The 19,991-nt window shown below is 37.5% G+C and overlaps 2 protein-coding genes and 1 long non-coding RNA gene across 23 annotated transcripts in view; 2 read left to right on the plus strand and 1 right to left on the minus strand.

Annotated features, from left to right (window-relative positions):
• The window catches only part of LOC101746836 (ankyrin repeat domain-containing protein 17), a 64,191-nt gene extending 56,656 nt beyond the window's left edge, over positions 1-7,535 (plus strand). For 15 of the 20 annotated variants that reach the window (XM_062669136.1, XM_062669129.1, XM_062669131.1 and 12 more), the window contains 8 exons: positions 693-845; positions 1,596-1,694; positions 2,386-2,508; positions 2,798-3,001; positions 3,202-3,375; positions 4,271-4,372; positions 5,040-5,234; positions 6,389-7,535. In XM_062669136.1, coding sequence (XP_062525120.1) covers positions 693-845; positions 1,596-1,694; positions 2,386-2,508; positions 2,798-3,001; positions 3,202-3,375; positions 4,271-4,372; positions 5,040-5,234; positions 6,389-6,625 — 1,287 coding nt within the window. In that variant the 3' untranslated portion in view covers positions 6,626-7,535. The remainder of the gene's footprint in view (positions 1-692; positions 846-1,595; positions 1,695-2,385; positions 2,509-2,797; positions 3,002-3,201; positions 3,376-4,270; positions 4,373-5,039; positions 5,235-6,388) is intronic. The other 5 variants (XM_062669132.1, XM_062669135.1, XM_062669133.1 and 2 more) reach the window with 4 other exon arrangements.
• Positions 7,536-7,840: 305 nt separating this feature from the next.
• On the minus strand, positions 7,841-19,250 carry LOC101741705 (alpha-2-macroglobulin receptor-associated protein). Of its 2 annotated transcripts, none has more exons than XM_004923498.5 (7): positions 18,876-19,250; positions 17,819-18,028; positions 17,049-17,259; positions 15,974-16,129; positions 10,085-10,182; positions 9,157-9,246; positions 7,841-8,315 (listed from the first exon to the last, which is right to left on the minus strand). In XM_004923498.5, exons 1-7 carry the CDS (start codon positions 19,113-19,115, stop codon positions 8,184-8,186), a joined length of 1,137 nt encoding a protein of 378 aa, XP_004923555.2. In that variant the 5' UTR covers positions 19,116-19,250; the 3' UTR covers positions 7,841-8,183. The 2 variants fall into 2 exon arrangements, with proteins under 2 accessions (XP_004923555.2, XP_004923556.2); XM_004923499.4 differs by having other exon boundaries at positions 9,187-9,246; positions 18,876-19,207.
• Positions 10,174-11,253, plus strand: LOC134199068 (uncharacterized). The gene is made up of 2 exons (XR_009973413.1): positions 10,174-10,549; positions 10,846-11,253. It is a non-coding gene; the product is annotated as an uncharacterized LOC134199068 (long non-coding RNA).
• Positions 19,251-19,991: the final 741 nt, after the last annotated feature.

A 19,991-nucleotide genomic window follows, 5' to 3' on the forward strand; every position in this document is an offset into this window, starting at 1 on the left:
CAACTAAGTTTTTTTTTATTGCTTAGATGGGTGAATGAGCTCACAGCCAAACTGGTGTTAAGTGATTATTGCAGCCTATAGACATCTACAACGTAAATGATGATGCCTGTGGTGAGGCGCGGGCTGGTCGCTCCGCATTCTCGTTAGGGCGGCGGCCGCCTCGTCTAGTGCGCAAGAAACTGAAGAGGTGAGCCTACGAAGGACCTCCGGGTCGGCCAAGTGTTTGCCTTCGCCTGACAGTTTACCAATACCTGCATCCAAAGATAAAGACATTGTATAATACTCTTTTTTATTATTATTGCTCAGTTGCGTGAACGAGCTTACTGCCCACCTCGTGTTAAGTGGTTACTGGAGCCTATAGACATCTACAACGTAAAAGCTACCCGCCTTGAGATATAAATTTTAAGGTCTCAGTATAGTTAGTACGGCTGCTCCACCCTTCAAACCGAAACGTATTACTGCTTCACGGCTGAAATAGGCAGGGCGGTGGTACCTACCCGCGCGGACTCACAAGAGGTCCTACCACCAGTACAAAAAATAATTGTAATAACTAAAAAACTGCGATTTGTTATTTTTGCTTGGTTTGAAACTATCACAGATTATATTATGTACAGCACATAATTATTCGAACACAGAAAAGCACAGCAGATCATAATAAAAATAAATATAATAATAATAAATAAAATTATCAGCAGCCAACGCCGAACAGCGGTCCGAGTCCGGCCGCGGTTTCCCCGCTGAAGTCTGCGCGAGAGAGCTCGCCGTCGCCCGCGCCCGCCACGCCCGTCTCCAGACCTGAAGAGGTTGACATTAAACAACCACGGCTACCCGAGAGAACGGTGCAGGTGATTCAATTTCTTAACATGCATTTCTTAAAATTTACTCTGTATCTATCTATATAAAAATGAATTGCTGTTCGTTAGTCTCGCTAAAACTCGAGAACTGCTGGACCGATTTGGTTAATTTTGTTCTTGAATTATTTGTGGAAGTTCAGAGAAAGTTTAAAAGGTAAATAAAGATGAAAATGTTCGGAATTAAATAAAAATGACAATTTTGTTTTTCCTTTGATGTGTCCCCCGTCGGACGGATTCTTTTTGTTTGTTTTAAGTTTTTTTTATACAAAAGGTCAGGTCTTTTATTTGTCGATTGAAGCACTACGAAGTCTGCCGGGTCAGCTAGTATTTGATAAAGATCCATTGTTATTAAGAACTGCTCTTGCTAGGGCCAGTGTTAGCAACACTCCCGGTTTGAAAAAAAAATTGGTAGAACGTATTATAAGTTCACACTGATCACACAAAAACCGGCAAGAAGGAATCTTGCCTGTTTTTGTCACCAAGCAGTCCTGCGTTCTTGTTTGAACATTGTGCTGTTATAAGACGATCGAGAGATAGGCTTCATATCAATATGGAGATGGCATCGGTCTGTAGACTCCTGTAAGTACTTAATACCAGATCAGACGACGTAAATATGAAAATATGGGAATCCAGAACCAACATAAAACTTCCAGTAACCCATCAATCCGTTTTGTTGACATCTAAAAGAAATTTCGCTACATTGTATTTCAAACTATAATATGTATTAATTTGTAATTGCAGCTGAGTCCCGATACTACAAGCTCGTGGAGCACAAATGAAGACAACACGATCAACACATCCACGTCAACCACTGCTTTGCACATCAACACTACGCCGCAGGTTATTATTTTAAGACTGGTTAAATAACTAATGGTTACTAATATCGTCATTTTAGTATATATCATATTTACAGAAATTACGAGTGTTTTTAACTTCGTAAAACGTCACAAGATAGGATCATATAATTTTGGTCTTGCTAGTCTTAGTTAGTGTCCCCTATCATGCAAAACTAAGATTTAAATAATAATTTCAAAAATGTCCGTTGTTTTTAATGAATATAACTCCTTATTTTTTTAATGTTTTACGTCTGATGTAATTGAACACAGATGTATACTTCGTGACTTCCAAAGCGGTTTAAATTCAAAGTGTAGTAATGAAGTATGATCGACTGCCCCAATATCGTATCCCCTCTTTATGATATCCTTCCAAATGACATTCCCCGGCCTATTAATATTAATTCTTTATTTACTTTAGTCTAATCTAAACATGTAAATATTCTTTGTAAATTTTTATCTGCTAATAATATTTATCTTTGAAGTAGTTAGTCTAACATAATTATAGTTGTCTGTGCTGCTCTTATAATCACAGATTCGTGTATGGAAAAACTGATCAAATTTGTATTTAGATTTAGTAAATTTTTTCCTCTCTAAACACCTGTCATTTTTGTATAAACTTTGACATTGGCAAAATCAATGCGTTGGAGCCAAATTCTTTTAAAAAAATAATAATTAAGTGTGATATATTTGGTTAGTGCGGCGTTGTATCGAGCGGCAGCGGCGGTAGCGCCCCGGAGTACTCGCTGTTCAAGGACGTGTCGGGCGCCGCCACGCTGTGGTCCGCACCGGCTGAACATAATGAGCCGCCTCCACCGCAGGTAACATTAATTTTATTACAGTGCAAGGCACCCGGTTCTTTTAAATCGCCTTTGTTAATGAGTATTCTTAATACCAGGAGCATTAGCTGCATGAGACTAAGAATTTAGTCAACTTTGTGTAACGTAGTAGTGGTTCGGCAGAAACAACCAAAGGAATCCAACCCCTTTTTTGATCATCTAGATTCTAGAGGATATGTGGAAAAATTATAATTTTGACATTGTTGAGTCAGTATACGAAAATGATCAGATGTAATGAATTGCTCGCACTAATGATTGTTTATTTGTGCAGGTGGACGCGAGCAAAGCGCCAGGGTACCGCGGGGGGAGCGGCGCGGGGACGGGGGCGGCGGGCGGGGGCTGCTCGCCGTGCTCCCGCACCTCGTCGCACGGCTCCACGCCGCCGCCTGCGTACGCGCCCTACCACACCGACCATATGCCGCACCACCACTCCCGACCCTCCTACCAGGACACGCCGCCCAGGAATAACATTATGGTCAGTACCCCTACACTACTCGCTCAACCGAGTTTGAGATTCACGCAGTGCTTACTTTAAAGTTTCATTTAAAAAAAAAGCAAATATATATTATAATGTATTTTCCCCACATAACACTATGAAATAAATTTTTTTTACCATATTACAGTATTTTTAATAATTGTATTGCCTATAATATGATTTATTTTATTAAATTCTAGGTATCGATGTCGAGCGGTGTCAACATGAGCGGAGTGAACATGAGTGGCGCCAACATGTCCGGCTCCTCCCTGGGGCTCGGCTACGTGGGGGTCGAAGGGGTGTCCCGGTTGAATCCCCGCGCGCCCGACTTCGCTCAACGGCACACGCTCATACACAACAAACACAATGCACAGGTATTACTTGAAGCTTCTTGTGGTAGACATGATATTTTTATAAATTACTAGCTAAATCTCGCGATGTTACCCGCCGTTATTGTCGTCCCACGCCGCGGAATGAAGCTAATCTAAAAAAGTAGCCTAAGTTACTCCTTATATCATCAGCTACCTATCCGTCTCGTCAATATCGGTACAGCCGTTTCAGAGATTAGCCGGAACAAACAAACAGACAAAATTGTAAAACAATATATTTGTGTATGTACCGTATACATATATGTATTCATATGCATGTAGTAAGAAGCGGTTATTTCAATATTACAAACAGATGTACATTACAACATTAAAACATATTTATATGTATAGATAAAAAATCCAAACCTTGATAAACTGCCGTTCTGTGTGAAATGAAACTTAAAAGTTAACTCGAAAGACTAGAAATATTTAGAAAATACGAGAGCACAATATTAAAATATCGATGAATTAATCCAGTAAAAATGTTCATGCTACAGAACTATATTTTTGAACATTGTCTTAACCTGCTTTACAAATTTTATACCAAAACTGGCTTTTTCTGAGGGGCCAAGTATCCCATTCAATGAATTTCATTCCCAACTAATAATAACTTTAAACACCACTTGCAGATTAGGCTCATCTCATATCACTTTTTCATTAGTGATTAATTATAATAAATGATATCCATTGATTTTATTTTAACTTTTTAAACGCCACATCAGCTGAGTGCTTCGTAATGATTTCCGTTTTAAATACCTATCTAAATGTGAAATCCGTAATTCAATATAATTGTGATTTGAATTCGCGTATGGCGTAAAGTATTAACTCTTCTATGTTCACTAATAAGAAAAAAAACTTTTATCGTAACTACAGCTTATGGTTTTTTTATTTATTTTGATAGCAATTGTTCGGTGGTGGCAGCAACCTGAGTAACTTACTCATGTACCAACAGCCTGTGTCGCAGTCGCCGAAACCGAACCATCAAACCCACCTTGCTTACCAGGTAAGAACACTGTCAAACTGTTGCACACATTATGGAATGCAATGTGTGCCTACAGTACGTCAGTATTGTCTGTATTATTCTAATACAGCCTTTCCCAAAGTGGGCGATAACTCCCCCTTGTGGGCGCTGGAGGCCTCAAAGGGGGGCGGTAAGAGACCCAAAAAAAGGGGGGCTTCTGTAGATGCTTGGGAGGTGATTTGTAATTTCATTTAGAAGGACTCTTAGATACCGACTGAGCTCTCGTTATAGTGGTTTAAAAGTAGGTGGAAAAATGGGGGCGCTAAAATATAACTTATTATCAAAGTAGACAAAATAAGTTTGGGAGCCCCTGTTCTAATAGAAGGACGTGTCTACAGAACACCATCACTAGCGACCCGCCCTCGCTTCGCTTCGGAAACTGTAATTTATTATTGATTTCTCCACTATTTAATAATGGACGTTATTATACATATAAACCTTCCTCTTCAATCACTCTATCTATTAAAAAAAACCGCATCAAAATCCGTTGCGTAGTTTTAAAGATTTAAGCACACATAGGGATATAGAGACAGAGAAAGCTACTTTTTTTATACTATGTAGTGACTCACTCACCATATTTGGACGGCTATTTAAAAATATAAATAAGTACAGCACAACAGATGAATGATGATGTATTTTGGATTCCCAGTCATTGCTGGATCGCGGCGTGAATGTCAGCGGAGTGGGTAACGTCGGCAGCGGTTGGGGCGCAGAAGAAGAGGAACGCAAGCCCCGTCCTATTGGAACTGAACGCGCGTGGAAACTCACCGCGGCCGAGGACTGGTCCCACGCCAACCTGCCGCACGCGACCGCGCACCACATGCAGGACCATGACCGCTATCAGGTAATGTGACTATGTCTGAACGGTCGGTTAGTTCTTTTGTCATCTATTTTATCTACATATGAGAACGGTCAATTCGTTCCTTGTCGTCTGGTTCCTGTCCGTCTTTTAGGAAGTCAAAAAAAGTACTGCCTGCCCATAGTCCCGTACGGCCTCGTTCCATTTCTCTCTTTATTTTTGAATTCTTGTCAAGTGTCTGTCTTAATCTGTGTCTAGTCTTTGTAGTCTTATGTCCTGTCAAAGAGGTTGCACGCCACGACAATGCCGTTTATACGCTCTTGACCTAACGCGTTCATTCCCAAGGTTGCGGCGGACGAAAAGTAACGATGAAGAATGAATTATGATAGTAAGAATTTCCACCTCATTGATGTTTGAAATACTAAGAAGGAAGTGTATGCGGCAACACTGCTTTTATCTCAGTTTACTTGACTCAGCAATTTAACTAGAGAAATAATGCATAGCCCGCTTAATAATAGGAGTCATCAAATCAAAACTGTTATCAAGGAAATGGTAAAAGTGAACGAATGATAACAGCCTGAAATTAATATATTTTTTCTCCTACCGACGCCGAGAGTCCGGTTTTCGTCCTGTTGTACAGGGAAGAAAGTGTAACTTTTTCTCCCTGGGTACTGACAAGTGCGCATGCGCGTTAGTGTCTACGTCGGCTCTCACGCAACTAAAATTCGCCGCCATTGTTGTGCTCGGGTAATTCGAAATATTGTGTTTAGTGTAAAAGTGAAATAAACAAGATAATAAAATTTAATAGTGAAGTATTAAACATAGATGAGTTCATCAGACAGTTATTAAATAAGTAGTACATATTTTATTTAGAAATAAAAAACAGTTCAATTGTTTTTTATGCTATTATGGGGCTCGCCCCCCCCCCAAACCCCCACCAGGGCTTCGCCCCTGTACCCCGGCTCGGTACTCCACGGGTGCTAAGTTATTTACAATGTCGAACTTTCGGCCTGGTAGGAGAAAAAATAGTATGTGCACCGCGGGAGAAAAGTACGAAATCTCATCCCGCGTGTTTTCGCGTTTTTTCAATTTTACACGCGGGAGCAAAAGTCCAACTTTTCTCCCTTGGTGGACAATGTACTATTTCATAAATTGAACCAGGTTCAGTTTGAAATGATTATTCATTAATGTATTTACAGGGTGTGTCGAACATGAGCGCCATGGGTGGCGTGGGTGTGGGTGTGGGCGGACTGGACGGGTCGGCGTACGGAGCGGGCGGACTGTCGCTGCTGCAGCTGCCTCTGCAGTACTTGCCGCCCACCGTCACCCCCGCGCCCGAACCCCCGCACCACTGGGACCCCGCCCCTCACCATGCACACGACAAACAGGTACTACCGAACAGCTTTTCATTCTCAATACATATGATGAAATTATAAAAAAATATCTTTCTGAATACAATAGAGGTTTTGTAGCTGTAGAATCATATTTTTGTTTATATTATGACACTATTAGAAAATATTTTTACAATAGACGGTTGGTTTGTGTATTAGTTTTTTTTTTTGTTGTTAAATTCACGTATTTGAAATCTTTAAGATTTACGAAAATAGCCCCTCTTTACACCGAATTAAGTTTTCCTTTTCCTACAAAGTAGCGTTATAGTAGCCACAATTCACAAACACTAATCAGTATTTATTTTTCAGCAGACCTGGAGCAAGTGGACTCACTAAGAGTTCGGACCGGCTATGACGACTACTGCCTTAAATTGAAATACGTGAGCGCGCCTCACAACGCACGCTCTACCGACCGACGAGGATATACTCTGTATTCGTAACCTTGGAAACGGTGTAGATATTAGTGAGAAAGATTATATTATACAGATTATCTATATACATAATAGAGAAAATGTCCTATCGAGATGAGACCTCCCTGTACTGTCGACTGAAGTGAGCATTAAACGATTAATTCTGATGGAACTCGTGAGGGGAGCCGCATGTAGTTTTATTTGACTGCCGCTCGTCGCCGCGAGACCGCGTTAGACAAATTATAGTTACGTTATAGTCGGCGTCGCGCCGTTTTCCTCTCGTGTAGAATGTACGCGTGACGAATGTAATGATTGGTGGCTTGGAATTTGATTCCGAATTGCCTCCCAAGTGTTTTGCGTTGCCTTGACCGGGCCCTGTCCCGGAGACATCTCGTCATACATATTTTACACTTTTTGTTACGGCATAATACGATATTAATTTGAATGATTAAAGTGCTGGCGTGACCGAGGCGGATGATTAATTATACGTGTATTAATAAAATTTGCTTGTACATGAAAATTAAATATCATATTGATGCACTGTATCCACTGGTGTTTTTTAATAATACCACCTGTTTTTTTCTAGTAATTCTTTTTATTAGGTTTATTTGGGTAATGTGTATATTTATATAAGTAAATTATTATATTGAAGACTTTGTCTCGAATATATGATTAAAAGCAGGATATATGCGGTAAGTTCTAGGCAAATAAACCGTTGTCAAAATATCTCAGTGTCTTCTTGAATAGGACCTAGAAATATGAAAATAATGCAGACCTGCCAGTGGTCTACATGCTCATGTGCTTAATGAGGTTAAACTACCCTTATAGCTCATGAAAATAAAAGGCGAAATTTCAGTAACAAATTTATTCGAGATTCATTTTTACGTAACAAAAATAAAATTGATTGATGTCAGTCATTTAAAAAATTAACTCTATTTACAAAATTTTGATCATCATTAACGAAATGTATACTTCTGTTTGGCACTGGACATAACCATTTTCTATACAATGGTATTCAATTTTAATCTCATTTTAAAAGCGTACAAATTCAAATTTTCAATTTATTTTTATCTATAATAGCCAAAAGATTCATTCTCAGCATATTTAACATAGGAAATGCCATAAATTACCAGTAATTTTATGATTTGCTAACAGTCATCGATGATGGTAAATAATGGAAAAAGCTCTCAAATTTACAATTCAGTGTGTCGTTCTAATATTCTGGTTTCGATATCTGCGTGCATCTTCTCAACCTTCCTGGAGTGCTTCTTGATGGTCTGCTCCTGGTCTTCGAAGTGATTCATCTTTTCACCAGCTCCGGCCACCTGTATTACAAAGATAATTTATATGTAAATGTTTAGAACTCTTTATTTTCACAAAAAGAAATCAACTATCACATAATTTCGAGGGACATGGAAGACAGCAGGTCTATTAAATTAGTGATCCCCGTCGCTCGTGGACAGTGTCAATGTCAATGAAAGATCCAGGGTGTATTATTGTTAACGTCATTAAACAAAGAAACCTAATAGCCAAAGTTTTAAGCATCTTCCTGTTTACACCAAATCGTTAAGGCATAGATGTAATTAGAGCATTGGACAGAATCCTTTTGAATAGAATTCTCTTATAAAAATATGTTTCAATTTTTTCTATAATGTTAATACGAAAGAAAAGGAAAAACAAAAGTGTTCGCGTTTTGATGTGTGAAAAGCTCGAACTGTGAGCTAGTCTGCAGCATGCTTTACACAAAAATGCAGCAATAAAATATGATTATTACCAAAGTCACACAGTGGTGACTGCAAACGCGTAATGAACAACACAGCATCTTTCTCCCATAGAACACGTAAACACATGTATCCAGACAATCACATATAACTAATTCAATGTAAAACTTCTTAAAATTGTAATTAATTATATTATAATGTCAGAGCAACTGGCGCGACATGTTTAAACGCATTGAGAACACTCTCGTGACCTTCGATAGACTAGAAAAAGTTAAAAACTAAAAATCAAATTCCGCTTAAATATGGTTCGCAAATACCAATGGTTTTCTGCAAGTCGGTACGTACAACGTACAGCGTAGTGTTACGTGGTAAAGTCACTGGCCAAAGTAAGTTTGCAAAAGAATACGAGAGAATAGAAAAAAAAATATAGAACAAAAATAAAAACCTTAGTATTGTACTTCTCGCTATTGCTTACATGGTCAGCTTGTAGGTGGCGAAGCTTCAGCAGTCTCGACTCGTAGTGCTGGAGTTCGACCTGATTACCAAGTGTATATATTTAAATAATTGTGGTAGGACCTCTTGTGAGTCCGCACGGGTAGGTACCACCACCCTGTCTATTTCTGCCGTGAAACAGTAAAACCTTTCGGTTTGAAGGGTGGGGCAGCCGTTGTAACTATACTGAGACCTTAGAACTCTATCTCAAGGTGGGTGGCGGCATTTACGTTGTAGATGTCTATGCGCTCCAGTAACCACTTAACACCAGGTAGGCTGTGAGCTCGTCCATCCACCGAAGCAATTTTTTTTTTTATAAAGATAGAAATAGTATATTCAAAGAAAAAGAAAATTAGACATTTTGAAACAGTAGGTACTAATATAAAAACTAACGAAACCAAGGTTTGAAGTCGTCGTGGCCTATAGTATAAGACACTGGGTGCTTTCGTATCGAGCGATTCGACTGTCCAATGGTCGTATGCCGCAGGCAAGTACCAATAATTTGCATAATTACTGGTCGACGTCTTGTGAGTCCGCGCGGGTAGGTACCACCACCCTGCTTATTTCTGCCGTGAAACAGTAAAGCCTTTCGGTTTGAAGAGTCGGGCAGCCGTTATACTGTAAAAACTACATAACACTTAGAACTGATGTCTCAAAGCGGGTGGCGGAATTGACGTGATTGATATCTATGAGACCTGATGACCTCTTAACAAGATGGGTCAATAGTCCGATATCTCTTCCACCAAATATATGAATAAAAAATTTTTGGACGTTTTACGCATTGCACCAACTAACATCGTAACAGAGTTCACAATACCCCTAGGTATCGCTCGGGCAGGTTTTGAAAAGGTACCCCTAGATGAAAACAACCGGGGACTTACCTTTAGTGACGCTAGCTCATCCACGGTAAAGTTTGCGGCAGCTGCCATTCGCCACAGACCTTGCACTTTGGGTTCTATAAATTCTTTGTTGTATGGACCTTTGAACAATAATCGAGAAATTATGTAGAACCTTTTAATCCTATGAGTGTAATGGAGTCACAGCCGATGTTGAAGAGGCAGTACTTTCCTACAGTAACTTGAAAGAAAAACGACTTTTTTTTATTATTTGAGCCATACACCTATTAGGTTAAGTCCTTCGATCAACAATAGTAACTAGATTTCGGGTCGGTGCATAAAATCCGTCTCGTCAAATAACAGCGCACTTGAAATGTGAGCTCTTATTTTGTTTAGTTCACTTCAAACACAGCCAATGTCAACCCGTCTCACAATACCGCAGTGTGTATTCAAAAGTTGCAAAAATAAGGCCCGAAAAAGCAATTTAACGGCCGGAGTATCTTACTTTCGGTAAGTACATGAAGTATAAACTGTATTGTAAGCTTTAAACTTATAAATAATATTAAATTTTGAACAAAATTACCGATTTTTAACCACCGCTACAAATGTTGGCCAAGGCTCGGCCAAGACATGGACAAACTTTTGCTTAACAGAACAGTAAATGCATGGAGTAGATTTGTGTTGTAATAATTTTTTAAAATTTGTTAGCAGCACTTCAAAATTTGTTGGTTAAAATTGGTTAATGCTGCTTTTGTGTCTGTTTGTTGGACTCTCATTAGATACTTAGCTTTCCATTTTTATTTTAGCTTTCCTAGCAATCACGTGTGCAGAATGGATCTCGATTGTCGCCAGAGAAACAAGAGATGACTTTTATAAGCCAGCTAAGAACTCCGCTAATTGACACTGGACATCTTTGCCTTCCGTGCTCACGGCTACTGAAATGTGGCCGAAACATTGTAATAAAAATACCACGCTTGAAACCGTTTAAACGTTGTTTTATTATGTGCACTGGTCGCGAAAACTTAAAAATATATATTACACAAAAACGTAACGCTAATAAAATAATAAGTAATGTATAGATACTAACAAACATACATTTCCAAAACATAAAAAGTAAACAACTAAACTTTTACTTTAATTCATTAATAAATTATTTTAGTGTTAAGCGCGACTCCCTTACCTCCTGTAGTAAATAGAAATCGGCATTTCAAGAAGCAAAAATAAATAAAGCAAAACGATGTTAGTTCTCAGAGCAATTAAGGGAAAAGTTACTTTATTTGTTGCGCCTTAAGATTGATTTAACATTAAAAGTTGTTTAAAATATGTCTTTTTATTGGTAAGTGACAGGAGTAATTTATTGCTTTGCTCGTTTTATGTGACGAATGATCGTAAGTATTAGATAATGTTTTGGAGATTTGTGACTTTATTACTAGATGCCATAGTTGTTATTAGTTTGAAAGTAAAAGTGTTTCAAAACTTTTTTCTCCGTTTGTTAGTAAACGAATGTAGCTATATAAGTATATATTCACGCGGACAGTTTTTGCTTTAATTTTGTACGTATCCCTTTATCTAGTTACTATTGTTGATCGAAGGTTAAGTCGGCTAAAAACAAAATTAACTTTGTAAATTATTCAGAAACATTTATCGCTAATTCGATATATCGTCGGCTTATTGCAAGAACTCATTAACTGCAAAAAATCACTAAATGCGTTTTTGTCTATAATGGGCTCATTTTTGCATATTCTACAAAATGCAAAAACACACTAATTTCTAGCTGGCCAATTTTAGCCGTTACGTCTTTGGTAGAAAATTGATAATTGCAACTTTGGAAGTCAGGCATTTACAAAGATTCACTAAGCAGCACTAGTTATTTTTATTAAATGGATAATTATTTGAAAACAGCATACATTACATTACAGAACTCATTTTAAGCATCTAATTAATTTTATCAAAACAGTGTAGTATAATATAGCTTAAAATTGCATTTCGATAAAATTCATTATTTACATTTAGTTAGTTTCTGTAATGAATCATTTCATCACAAATGCACAATAAGTAATCTTAATGATTTTTATCGATATTAATATAATATAAATCATAATATTAAGATTTCCATAAAATCATTTATTCTTTTTCCTTATTTTTTCCATTTTGTTGATGGCATGATTTTAATAAGTTAACATCGATTAAAAGAACATAGTAACTTCTTGCAGGCTAAGTGGTACCTCGGTTGTAGTTTAGTGAGTTATATAGGGTTTGGTGAAATGCGACAAAACAGCTTGTCTAGGGAACACGGGGCATAAGACGAAGCCGACGAACGCGGGTGAGGGTGGGTTTGCGCGGGACGAGAGAGTACTGCCTCGCTCGCTCAGTTTGCGGCGAGATACGTTGATTACCACGCCTGTTATAGAAGTTAATGATTTTTGACAAAATGCAACGAAATAAATGTTTCAAACAAGGACGAGGAAGCAAGATGTTGGAGCAATTGAAGTTCCGAACAACCTTCGCACAACCGAGCAAGCAAACACCTGACCTACAATAGCATCATTCTTTCCACGGGTGTAGAAGATGTTAAATTATACACTGGAGAACGGGCAACATCGTTATCTGAGAATCATACCAGTGGACTACGATTGCCAACTTGTATTTACTGATAGGATGGTTGGTATGGCGTATGGCAAGCCCGTACGAGTTGGTACCACCATCGAAGCGAAGCAGCATACGGAACAATTTAGATTTAGATTTCGGGTCTCAAGATGGGTGGTGGCTTTCACGTTGGATCTCTATGAGCTGCAGTAATCACTGTAACACCAGACAGGCTTTTTTATCTTTTTTTAGGATTGAAGGATTACTGGTGGCCCGGAGGCCTTTCCAGATTCACCAGGACATGTGGGCTAGCAAAGGCTCAGCCAAGAGGGGTGGGATTTGCTAACAGCTGTCCGTGCGCCTCCGAAGAAGACCTAACAACTCAAGAACAGCTGCTTCGTGAATGAATCTACTACCGGATCGGAATCGCAACCCACTGAGAAGACCCGGCGAGAAACTCAGCGAGCTGATGCAAGAACGTAATCAGTTTCTGTTATGCTTAATGCTATACTTAGTTCAAGTTACCCACCTTGAGGTGGTTAAACATAAGTATTTAGAATTGGGCCACACACATAATATGGAGGTCGATAATATGCATAGTTCTATCGAGAATCAAATGTGTCTTATGCCAATTTTTTCTATGATAGACCTTTGTAATGTTTTAAGATTCGCTAGATCGAACAGAAAGCTAAAAAAGAAAAAAAACAGCAAAGACGTCGTATGAACCTATAGTAATGAGCCACTCTGATATCTTGAACCTAAAAGAGTTGAGAAACAAATTAATGTTTAATAAGTCAATTGACACTGTAGGACTACAGTGTTTGAAGGTTAAATGCTTCAAGCTTGGAAAAACCGACTTAAAATTGTTCAATATAGGTATGACTACGTTTCCAATATTAAAAACCTAGCCTGCAGAGCTACACCATTGGTATAATAATATACCTGATAAAGAATTATCTTCCTGAAGAAGAAACCTCTGATACAGATTTTTCTAACCTAGATTTTTGTTTTTTTTGTTTTATGTTTTTGTATGCTGTTTAAGCTCAGACCCTAATTTTCATTAAAAAATACATGATTGAATGAATACATGAGTGATTGACTAACAGGAAGATGAAAATTATTTTTAGTTTATTATTTAAGTCATCGTTGCCTAAAAGATAAGATGTCCGGTGCATTCGTATCTAGCGATGCACCGGTGTTCGAATCCCGCAGGCGGGTACCAATTTTTCTGATGAAATACGTACTTAACAAAATATGTTCACGATCTACTTCCACGGTGAAGGAATAACATCGTGTAATAAACTCGCATAATTATAATTTGCGTAATTACTGGTGGTAGGACCTCTTGTGAGTCCGTACGGGTGGGTACCACCACCCCGCCCATTTCTGCCGTGAAGCAGAAATGCGTTTCGGCTTCCAGGGTTTTTTTTTATTGCCCTTGTAGGCAGACGTGCATACGGCCCACCTGATGGTGAGTGTTTACCGTCGCCCATGGACTTCAGCAATGCCAGAGGCAGAGCCAAGCCGCTGCCTACCGTTTAATACTCTCTACAAGCCTCGTTTGAAGAAGGACATGTCATAGCGCTCGGGAAACACCGTGGAAGGGAGCTCATTCCATAGCCGGATGGTACGTGGCAATAAAAATCTCTGGAAACGCACTGCGGATGACCGCAGCGGCTCCAGGTAGTATGGATGAACTCTACTCCGGTGGCGGGCGGTGCGATGGTAAAAACGAGATGCCGGTATCATCTCGAACAATTCCTCAGAGCACTCCCCATGGAACATACGGTACAAAATACAGAGGGAACTGAAGTCCTCCGCAGACCCAGAGGTTCCAAACGATACCTGAGAATGGGATTATCAACAATCCAAATGTCCCCCTCCTCTGTATAGGTAGGGCAGCGTTGTGACCATACTGATACCTTAGAACTTATATCTCAAGGTGGGTGGCGCATTTACGTTGTAGATGTCTATGGGCTCCAGTAACCACTTAATACCAGGTGAGCTGTGAACTCGTACACCCATCTGAGCAATAAAATAAAAATAAAATTATGTACAACTTTTGAGACTGCGAAGTTGTCGTGAGTACTTGGCAATATTAGCTATTGCAAGTTCTTACGTCAACTGTTATGAAAAAAATGTTTTTGATTATTATATTATTATTCGTTTTTGTTTATTTCAATAAGGTTTGATAAGTATTTTGTTGTTTTATTTTAATTTAAGAAATAATTAATTCACATATAAAACCGACTTACAGTAGCAAGAAGTCATTAACTTTTAGTTTTAGTATATAAATAATATATAATGTTATATGACTACCGACTCGCACTTGTTTTAATTAATATACATATTAAGCAATCCAAAACATTCAATTTTGCTCACTGTAATTATGTATGAAGGATAATATGGGCTAATCAACATAACCACTAACTAATTCCAACTAAAATGCCGTTTTCCCAAAATAATGAATATGTCACTTAATGACTTCTTGCAATAAGCCGACGATATATTCGTGAAGACGCAATTGAGCAAACACAAAACTCGAAGACAACGACCTCAGTGGGGTGACATCTAGTAGCCCCGCCCGCGTTTTGGCAAGAACTTCGACGCCGTGTAAGGACAATTTTTCGGACGCTCATATACAACGTGTTACAAAACACCCCGTAAAAAATATAATTAACTATCATAGCCAAAATTTTTGTCATCCCTAGTAAACTGTCATGTCAGGGAACCAGATTATTTAACAGAAAGGCCTACATAACTATTTTACCTACTAATTTTCTACTTTATTGTTTTTCTATTTTTCATTCATAAATGTTAACTACCTCAGTACAAGAATGTCATTACACTCAAGTACTGACTACAAAAAAGGACAAATTTGAAAAAAAAAAATTGTATTTTTCAAATCTTCTAATTAATATCCTACAACTGTTTCTAGTAGAAATGTAGGTACATTCTGCGTAGTTTACGCTTTGATTTTACTGAAATAGGGTTTGAACATCAGTGAATGTAATAATACTTTTTTATTTTTTTGGGGTATGTCATACCCCAAAAAGCTTTACTATGGTTCTTAAATATTGTGAATGGACTCTTTATAAGGCCCTATTTAACCTCCTTTCGGCTTTATGGGTAGTTTTGTAACATCCTGTATAAGCATTCGCGATTCATAAGCACTATGAAAAGGTAAAATTGAAACTTTTAAACGTAATGAAAGTATTTTTAGATTGGCTATTTTTAGATCATACAAGCCACTAAATTTTGACGCCTTTGATATTCCTCGTTTGATGAAGAATTATCAATTCATAGTGCTGAAGAAATATGTTGAAATACTATAGCATTCCAAAGTACCTTTAGCAGTAATCCTCTGTAGTTTGTCATATCCTTCTCTCAAATCTCTGTGCTTTTCTCTAATCATATTGGCCTGATGAAGATAATCCTTTGTTATTTCATTGTTCTGCTCGGAAATTTCATTGAACTTGTCTATTTCATCATCATTTACAACATCTGGAATAAGATTACACACATTCTTAATTGTCATGGTGCAGTAGTAGTAAATGATAAGCAAAAGCCGTTTTTTTTCCTACCTAAGCTGATAGCTGAGACTTGAGAGGCTATTTCAGCGTAACCTAACTAGTAGGTGAGTTCACGGGGCTCAAACCTGACGACGTTGCTAACATGAACCCTAGCAAGAGCAGTGCTTCGCAGAATCTACCAATGGATTGGAAACGCAACCCACTGAGAAGATCCGGCGAGAAACTCAGTGGGCTGTGACTGTGGGTTAATTTACTCGTCTAGCCCTTTGTCGCAAGCGATGGTTTCGAGGAGAACGATGACCGGTGCTTGAGTTACCTAAAAGCACCGTTAGTGGATCGGGAAGATCGGGAGGATCCGAAATGAAGTGTTTTGGGCGACGTCGACTGCTTTCCATTCTGTCCGCAGGATCGGGAATGAGACCGTTTATAAATACATTTAACATTAATGTTATCGATGATTGATGAAGAGTATTGTGTTATTGTGAAAGACATTAATCTAGATATTCACAATAGAGTTCCGTACATTGTAACTTTTGTAATCATAAAGCAGTAAATAATCAGATATTAAGATCTGGATGTAACAGTAGCAGTCATGATAAACCTATGTTACAAATCGAACTAAAATTGTCAGACTGGGTCAGATACTCTGGTGTAACCCTAAAATCCTGGAAAATCTAAATAAAAGAAAACCCTGACATACATAATAGTACATTGTGCACCAAGGGAGCAAAATAGGACATTTCCGCCTGCATGTAAAATTGACAAAATTGCTGTGGCAAACACGCGGGATGAGATGTTCTACTTTTTTCCTAGTCATTATTTGCTTGTTGGTGGTACTGGAGTGTAGTATAGAAATTAATCTAAGAGATAATTAACAAAATGCTACAAACTCTTGTATCCATCTTTTTTTCCATTATCCAACTCTCCAAGTAATTCATAATATTGATCAATTTTCTCCTGATGATGTAAAAATTCTTCTTTGAGAGCTGATAACTCTTCAGCAGTAAAACCTGAAAACTCTGCCTTAGACCACAGCATGTTCAATTTTTTATCCTTGAAAATACTCCTATTTATGTGATCATCCATTGCAGAATTAAATGCCTGAGGATTCAAAATATAACACAATTTAAAAAAATAGTAATCTAGAGGTAATATTGTACATGGAACGACATGGTAAGAAAATAGTTTGCTATTTTACTCTGGGAATACATAACATTAATGACGACAATACAAAGAAGTTAAATTAATCACCCTATGGCTGGAAGATCCGTAAAATGAATATAACAGTTCATTTTTAAAATGGTCAATATGTTGTTTTTTTAAGGAGGCTGAACTTAGAGACCATTTGGTATTATTACTGGAGTCTATGGACATCACAACTGAATGCCACCTACCTTAAAACATGGGATTCATAATCTTAACAAAGGTTGATTGACTTATAATAATATCTCTCGTATGTAGTGAAATTAGTAACTAGAAAAAACTAATTGTGCAGGCTTACAGTTCTACATCCAATTATACAAAATCTAAGATATTTGTTTTCAAGTTATACCTAAATAATATTCTTGGGTCTTAGATCTGTTTAGATAGGTAACAATGCTATTAATAAATAATTAAAAATAAAGTTCCAACTGAAACCAAGGTATTAAGTTATACTGACTGGGTGATCTTTTTGTCTATCTGCCTTAGGATCAAAATGCTCCAATAGACCATAGACAGACATGATGTTACTGAGTTTTCTTCTCAGTTCTGCTTCTTTTAAGCCTTCTTTGTCACCCCCATCACTTTTAAACCGTTTGTATGTAATTTCTTCTTTATCATGCAGCATCAGATCACTGTAGAGTGACTTCAATTTCGGTTCTGTAAGGCGCTGGAAATATTTTTCTATCATTAGTAATAATATAAATGAAATGAGAGGATGAAGGGTTTAGGTACCATTTTTAAGATTTTTGGGTTTTTACATTGAATGAAGGTGTAATGTGCTTATATACCATATTAGATCTTAAAACTTAGAGTTTAAAGACTATTTTTAGAAATCGCATGTAATAAAGGAGTTCTGTACGAAGAAAAAGTACAAGTAACGAAAGTTTGTTGCCCGTTTTCTCAAAATTAACAAATTGTATCATATCCGCTTCATTAACTTATGTCCTCAAATGATCTTTACATAATCAGAATAGTAATAAAGGCCTTAAACTAAAAATAGTGGATTTATATCAATTTTCTAGTTTGTTAGTAAGGATTGTCATAATCAAAGGATGAACTAAATAGATTTAAAAAAGAAGTAACCTAGAACAGATCGCACACAACTATCTAGCTTCAAACTTATTCCTAGTGGTATAGGAACCAGAGACTGATGACCATTCTTATAAATGCTTAAATAAATTTATAGATATTAAACACCCATTTAATGCGTAAACCTTTATTATTATACTATATGAACAAAGACAAAAGAGGTCAGTGACCTTTCACTCCTTTGTTTCTGAATCTGTTTTCTTTTTCTGTTTACTAGCTTTTGCAAGCTTTAGTGTATTGAAGAAAAATTTAAAAAAAAATTCTATTACAATAAAAAATGTGTAACAGATTGAGCACTGTTATTAGAATATTTAAAACAATGCTATTCAATCATTGTAATATAAGAATATTTTTATACCAGTAGGTATAGAAAACCATGTACATGGGTAACACATACATTTAACTTTACCGTTGGGTTTCCTTACCTGTTGAGCTTTAGTCCATAAAAGATTTAATTTGTTCATCCTGAAAGGTTTTTCAAGAGTTCTAAAATCTACTTTTGCATCATCATTCTTCTCATTTGCCGAACGTGTATATTTATTTTCGCAAACAATGCCAGACATCAGTAGTGATATAAATACAAAAATCATTAAATGGGTGTTCATTGTGAAAACTTTATGAAGGTACTTAATATTTATATAAACTTTGCTATTAATCAATTTCATAAATGTATCGTAATTATTTTCTTCTTTCTATGAAAACTTAGATTAAAATCATAGATTTTTTTTGGTACAATTTTTCCGTATTAGAAAATGCAAAGGGATCTAAGCCCACAGCGCCATACACTTATAATTAAAATAAAACATAGAGATCATAGAATATACACCTAATATATAGAAATTCAGAATACTGCATAGATTTTTTTAAGGAATTTTATAACCTGGTAAACTTTAGGTAAAGTCTTATTTTAATCTTAATGAAAACCTTTTTGTATATGAAAAATGATATTATAAAATGAAATGAGATGAGATGATATCAAAGGCGGATCCAGGGGGGTGGTCATGGGGGTCATGACCCCCCTGAGTTGCTTCCAAGACATAGGTGAACCACTAATTGAACATAATGATTTTATTTATATATTTTGTCACCACACAGATTTTATGTAACTACATACCTTCAATATTTAATTAATTTAATATAGTATAATAACTTTGTATGATGGCGGAATGAACGCATCGAAAATTTGACTATGTGACCCCCTCCTGGCGCCAAAGCTGGATTCGCCCTTGGATGATATGGGATGAAATATAACATCAGTAAAATTTTACTGGTGGTAGGACCTCTTGTGAGTCCGCGCGGGTGGGTACCACCACCCCACCTATTTCTGCCGTGAAGCAGTAATGCGTTTCGGTTTGAAGGGTGGGGCAGCCGCTGTAACTAAGCTTGAGACCTTAGAACTTATATCTCAAGGTGGGTGGCGCATTTACTTTGTGGATGTCTATGGGCTCCAGTAAGCACTTAACATCAGGTGGGCTGTGAGCTCGTCCACCCATCTAAGCAATAAAAACCAAAAAAAAAGATGGTTGTCATTGCCTGAGACT

This window comes from Bombyx mori, chromosome 6 (assembly GCF_030269925.1).
Source record: "Bombyx mori chromosome 6, ASM3026992v2".
Taxonomy (NCBI): domain Eukaryota; kingdom Metazoa; phylum Arthropoda; class Insecta; order Lepidoptera; family Bombycidae; genus Bombyx; species Bombyx mori.

What these genes read in the sequence shown, in the direction of transcription:
- LOC101741705 (XM_004923498.5), bottom strand. Translation starts at nt 19,115, where the DNA reads ATGAAATTGATTAATAGCAAAGTTTATATAAATATTAAGTACCTTCAT. An exon ending in AAAAAAAGATGGATACAAGA is followed by an intron (nt 16,130 to 17,048) that starts GTTTGTAGCATT and finishes ATCTTATTCCAG; the next exon opens with ATGTTGTAAATGATGATGAA. An exon ending in GCGAGAAGTACAATACTAAG is followed by an intron (nt 8,316 to 9,156) that starts GTTTTTATTTTT and finishes TTTGTAATACAG; the next exon opens with GTGGCCGGAGCTGGTGAAAA.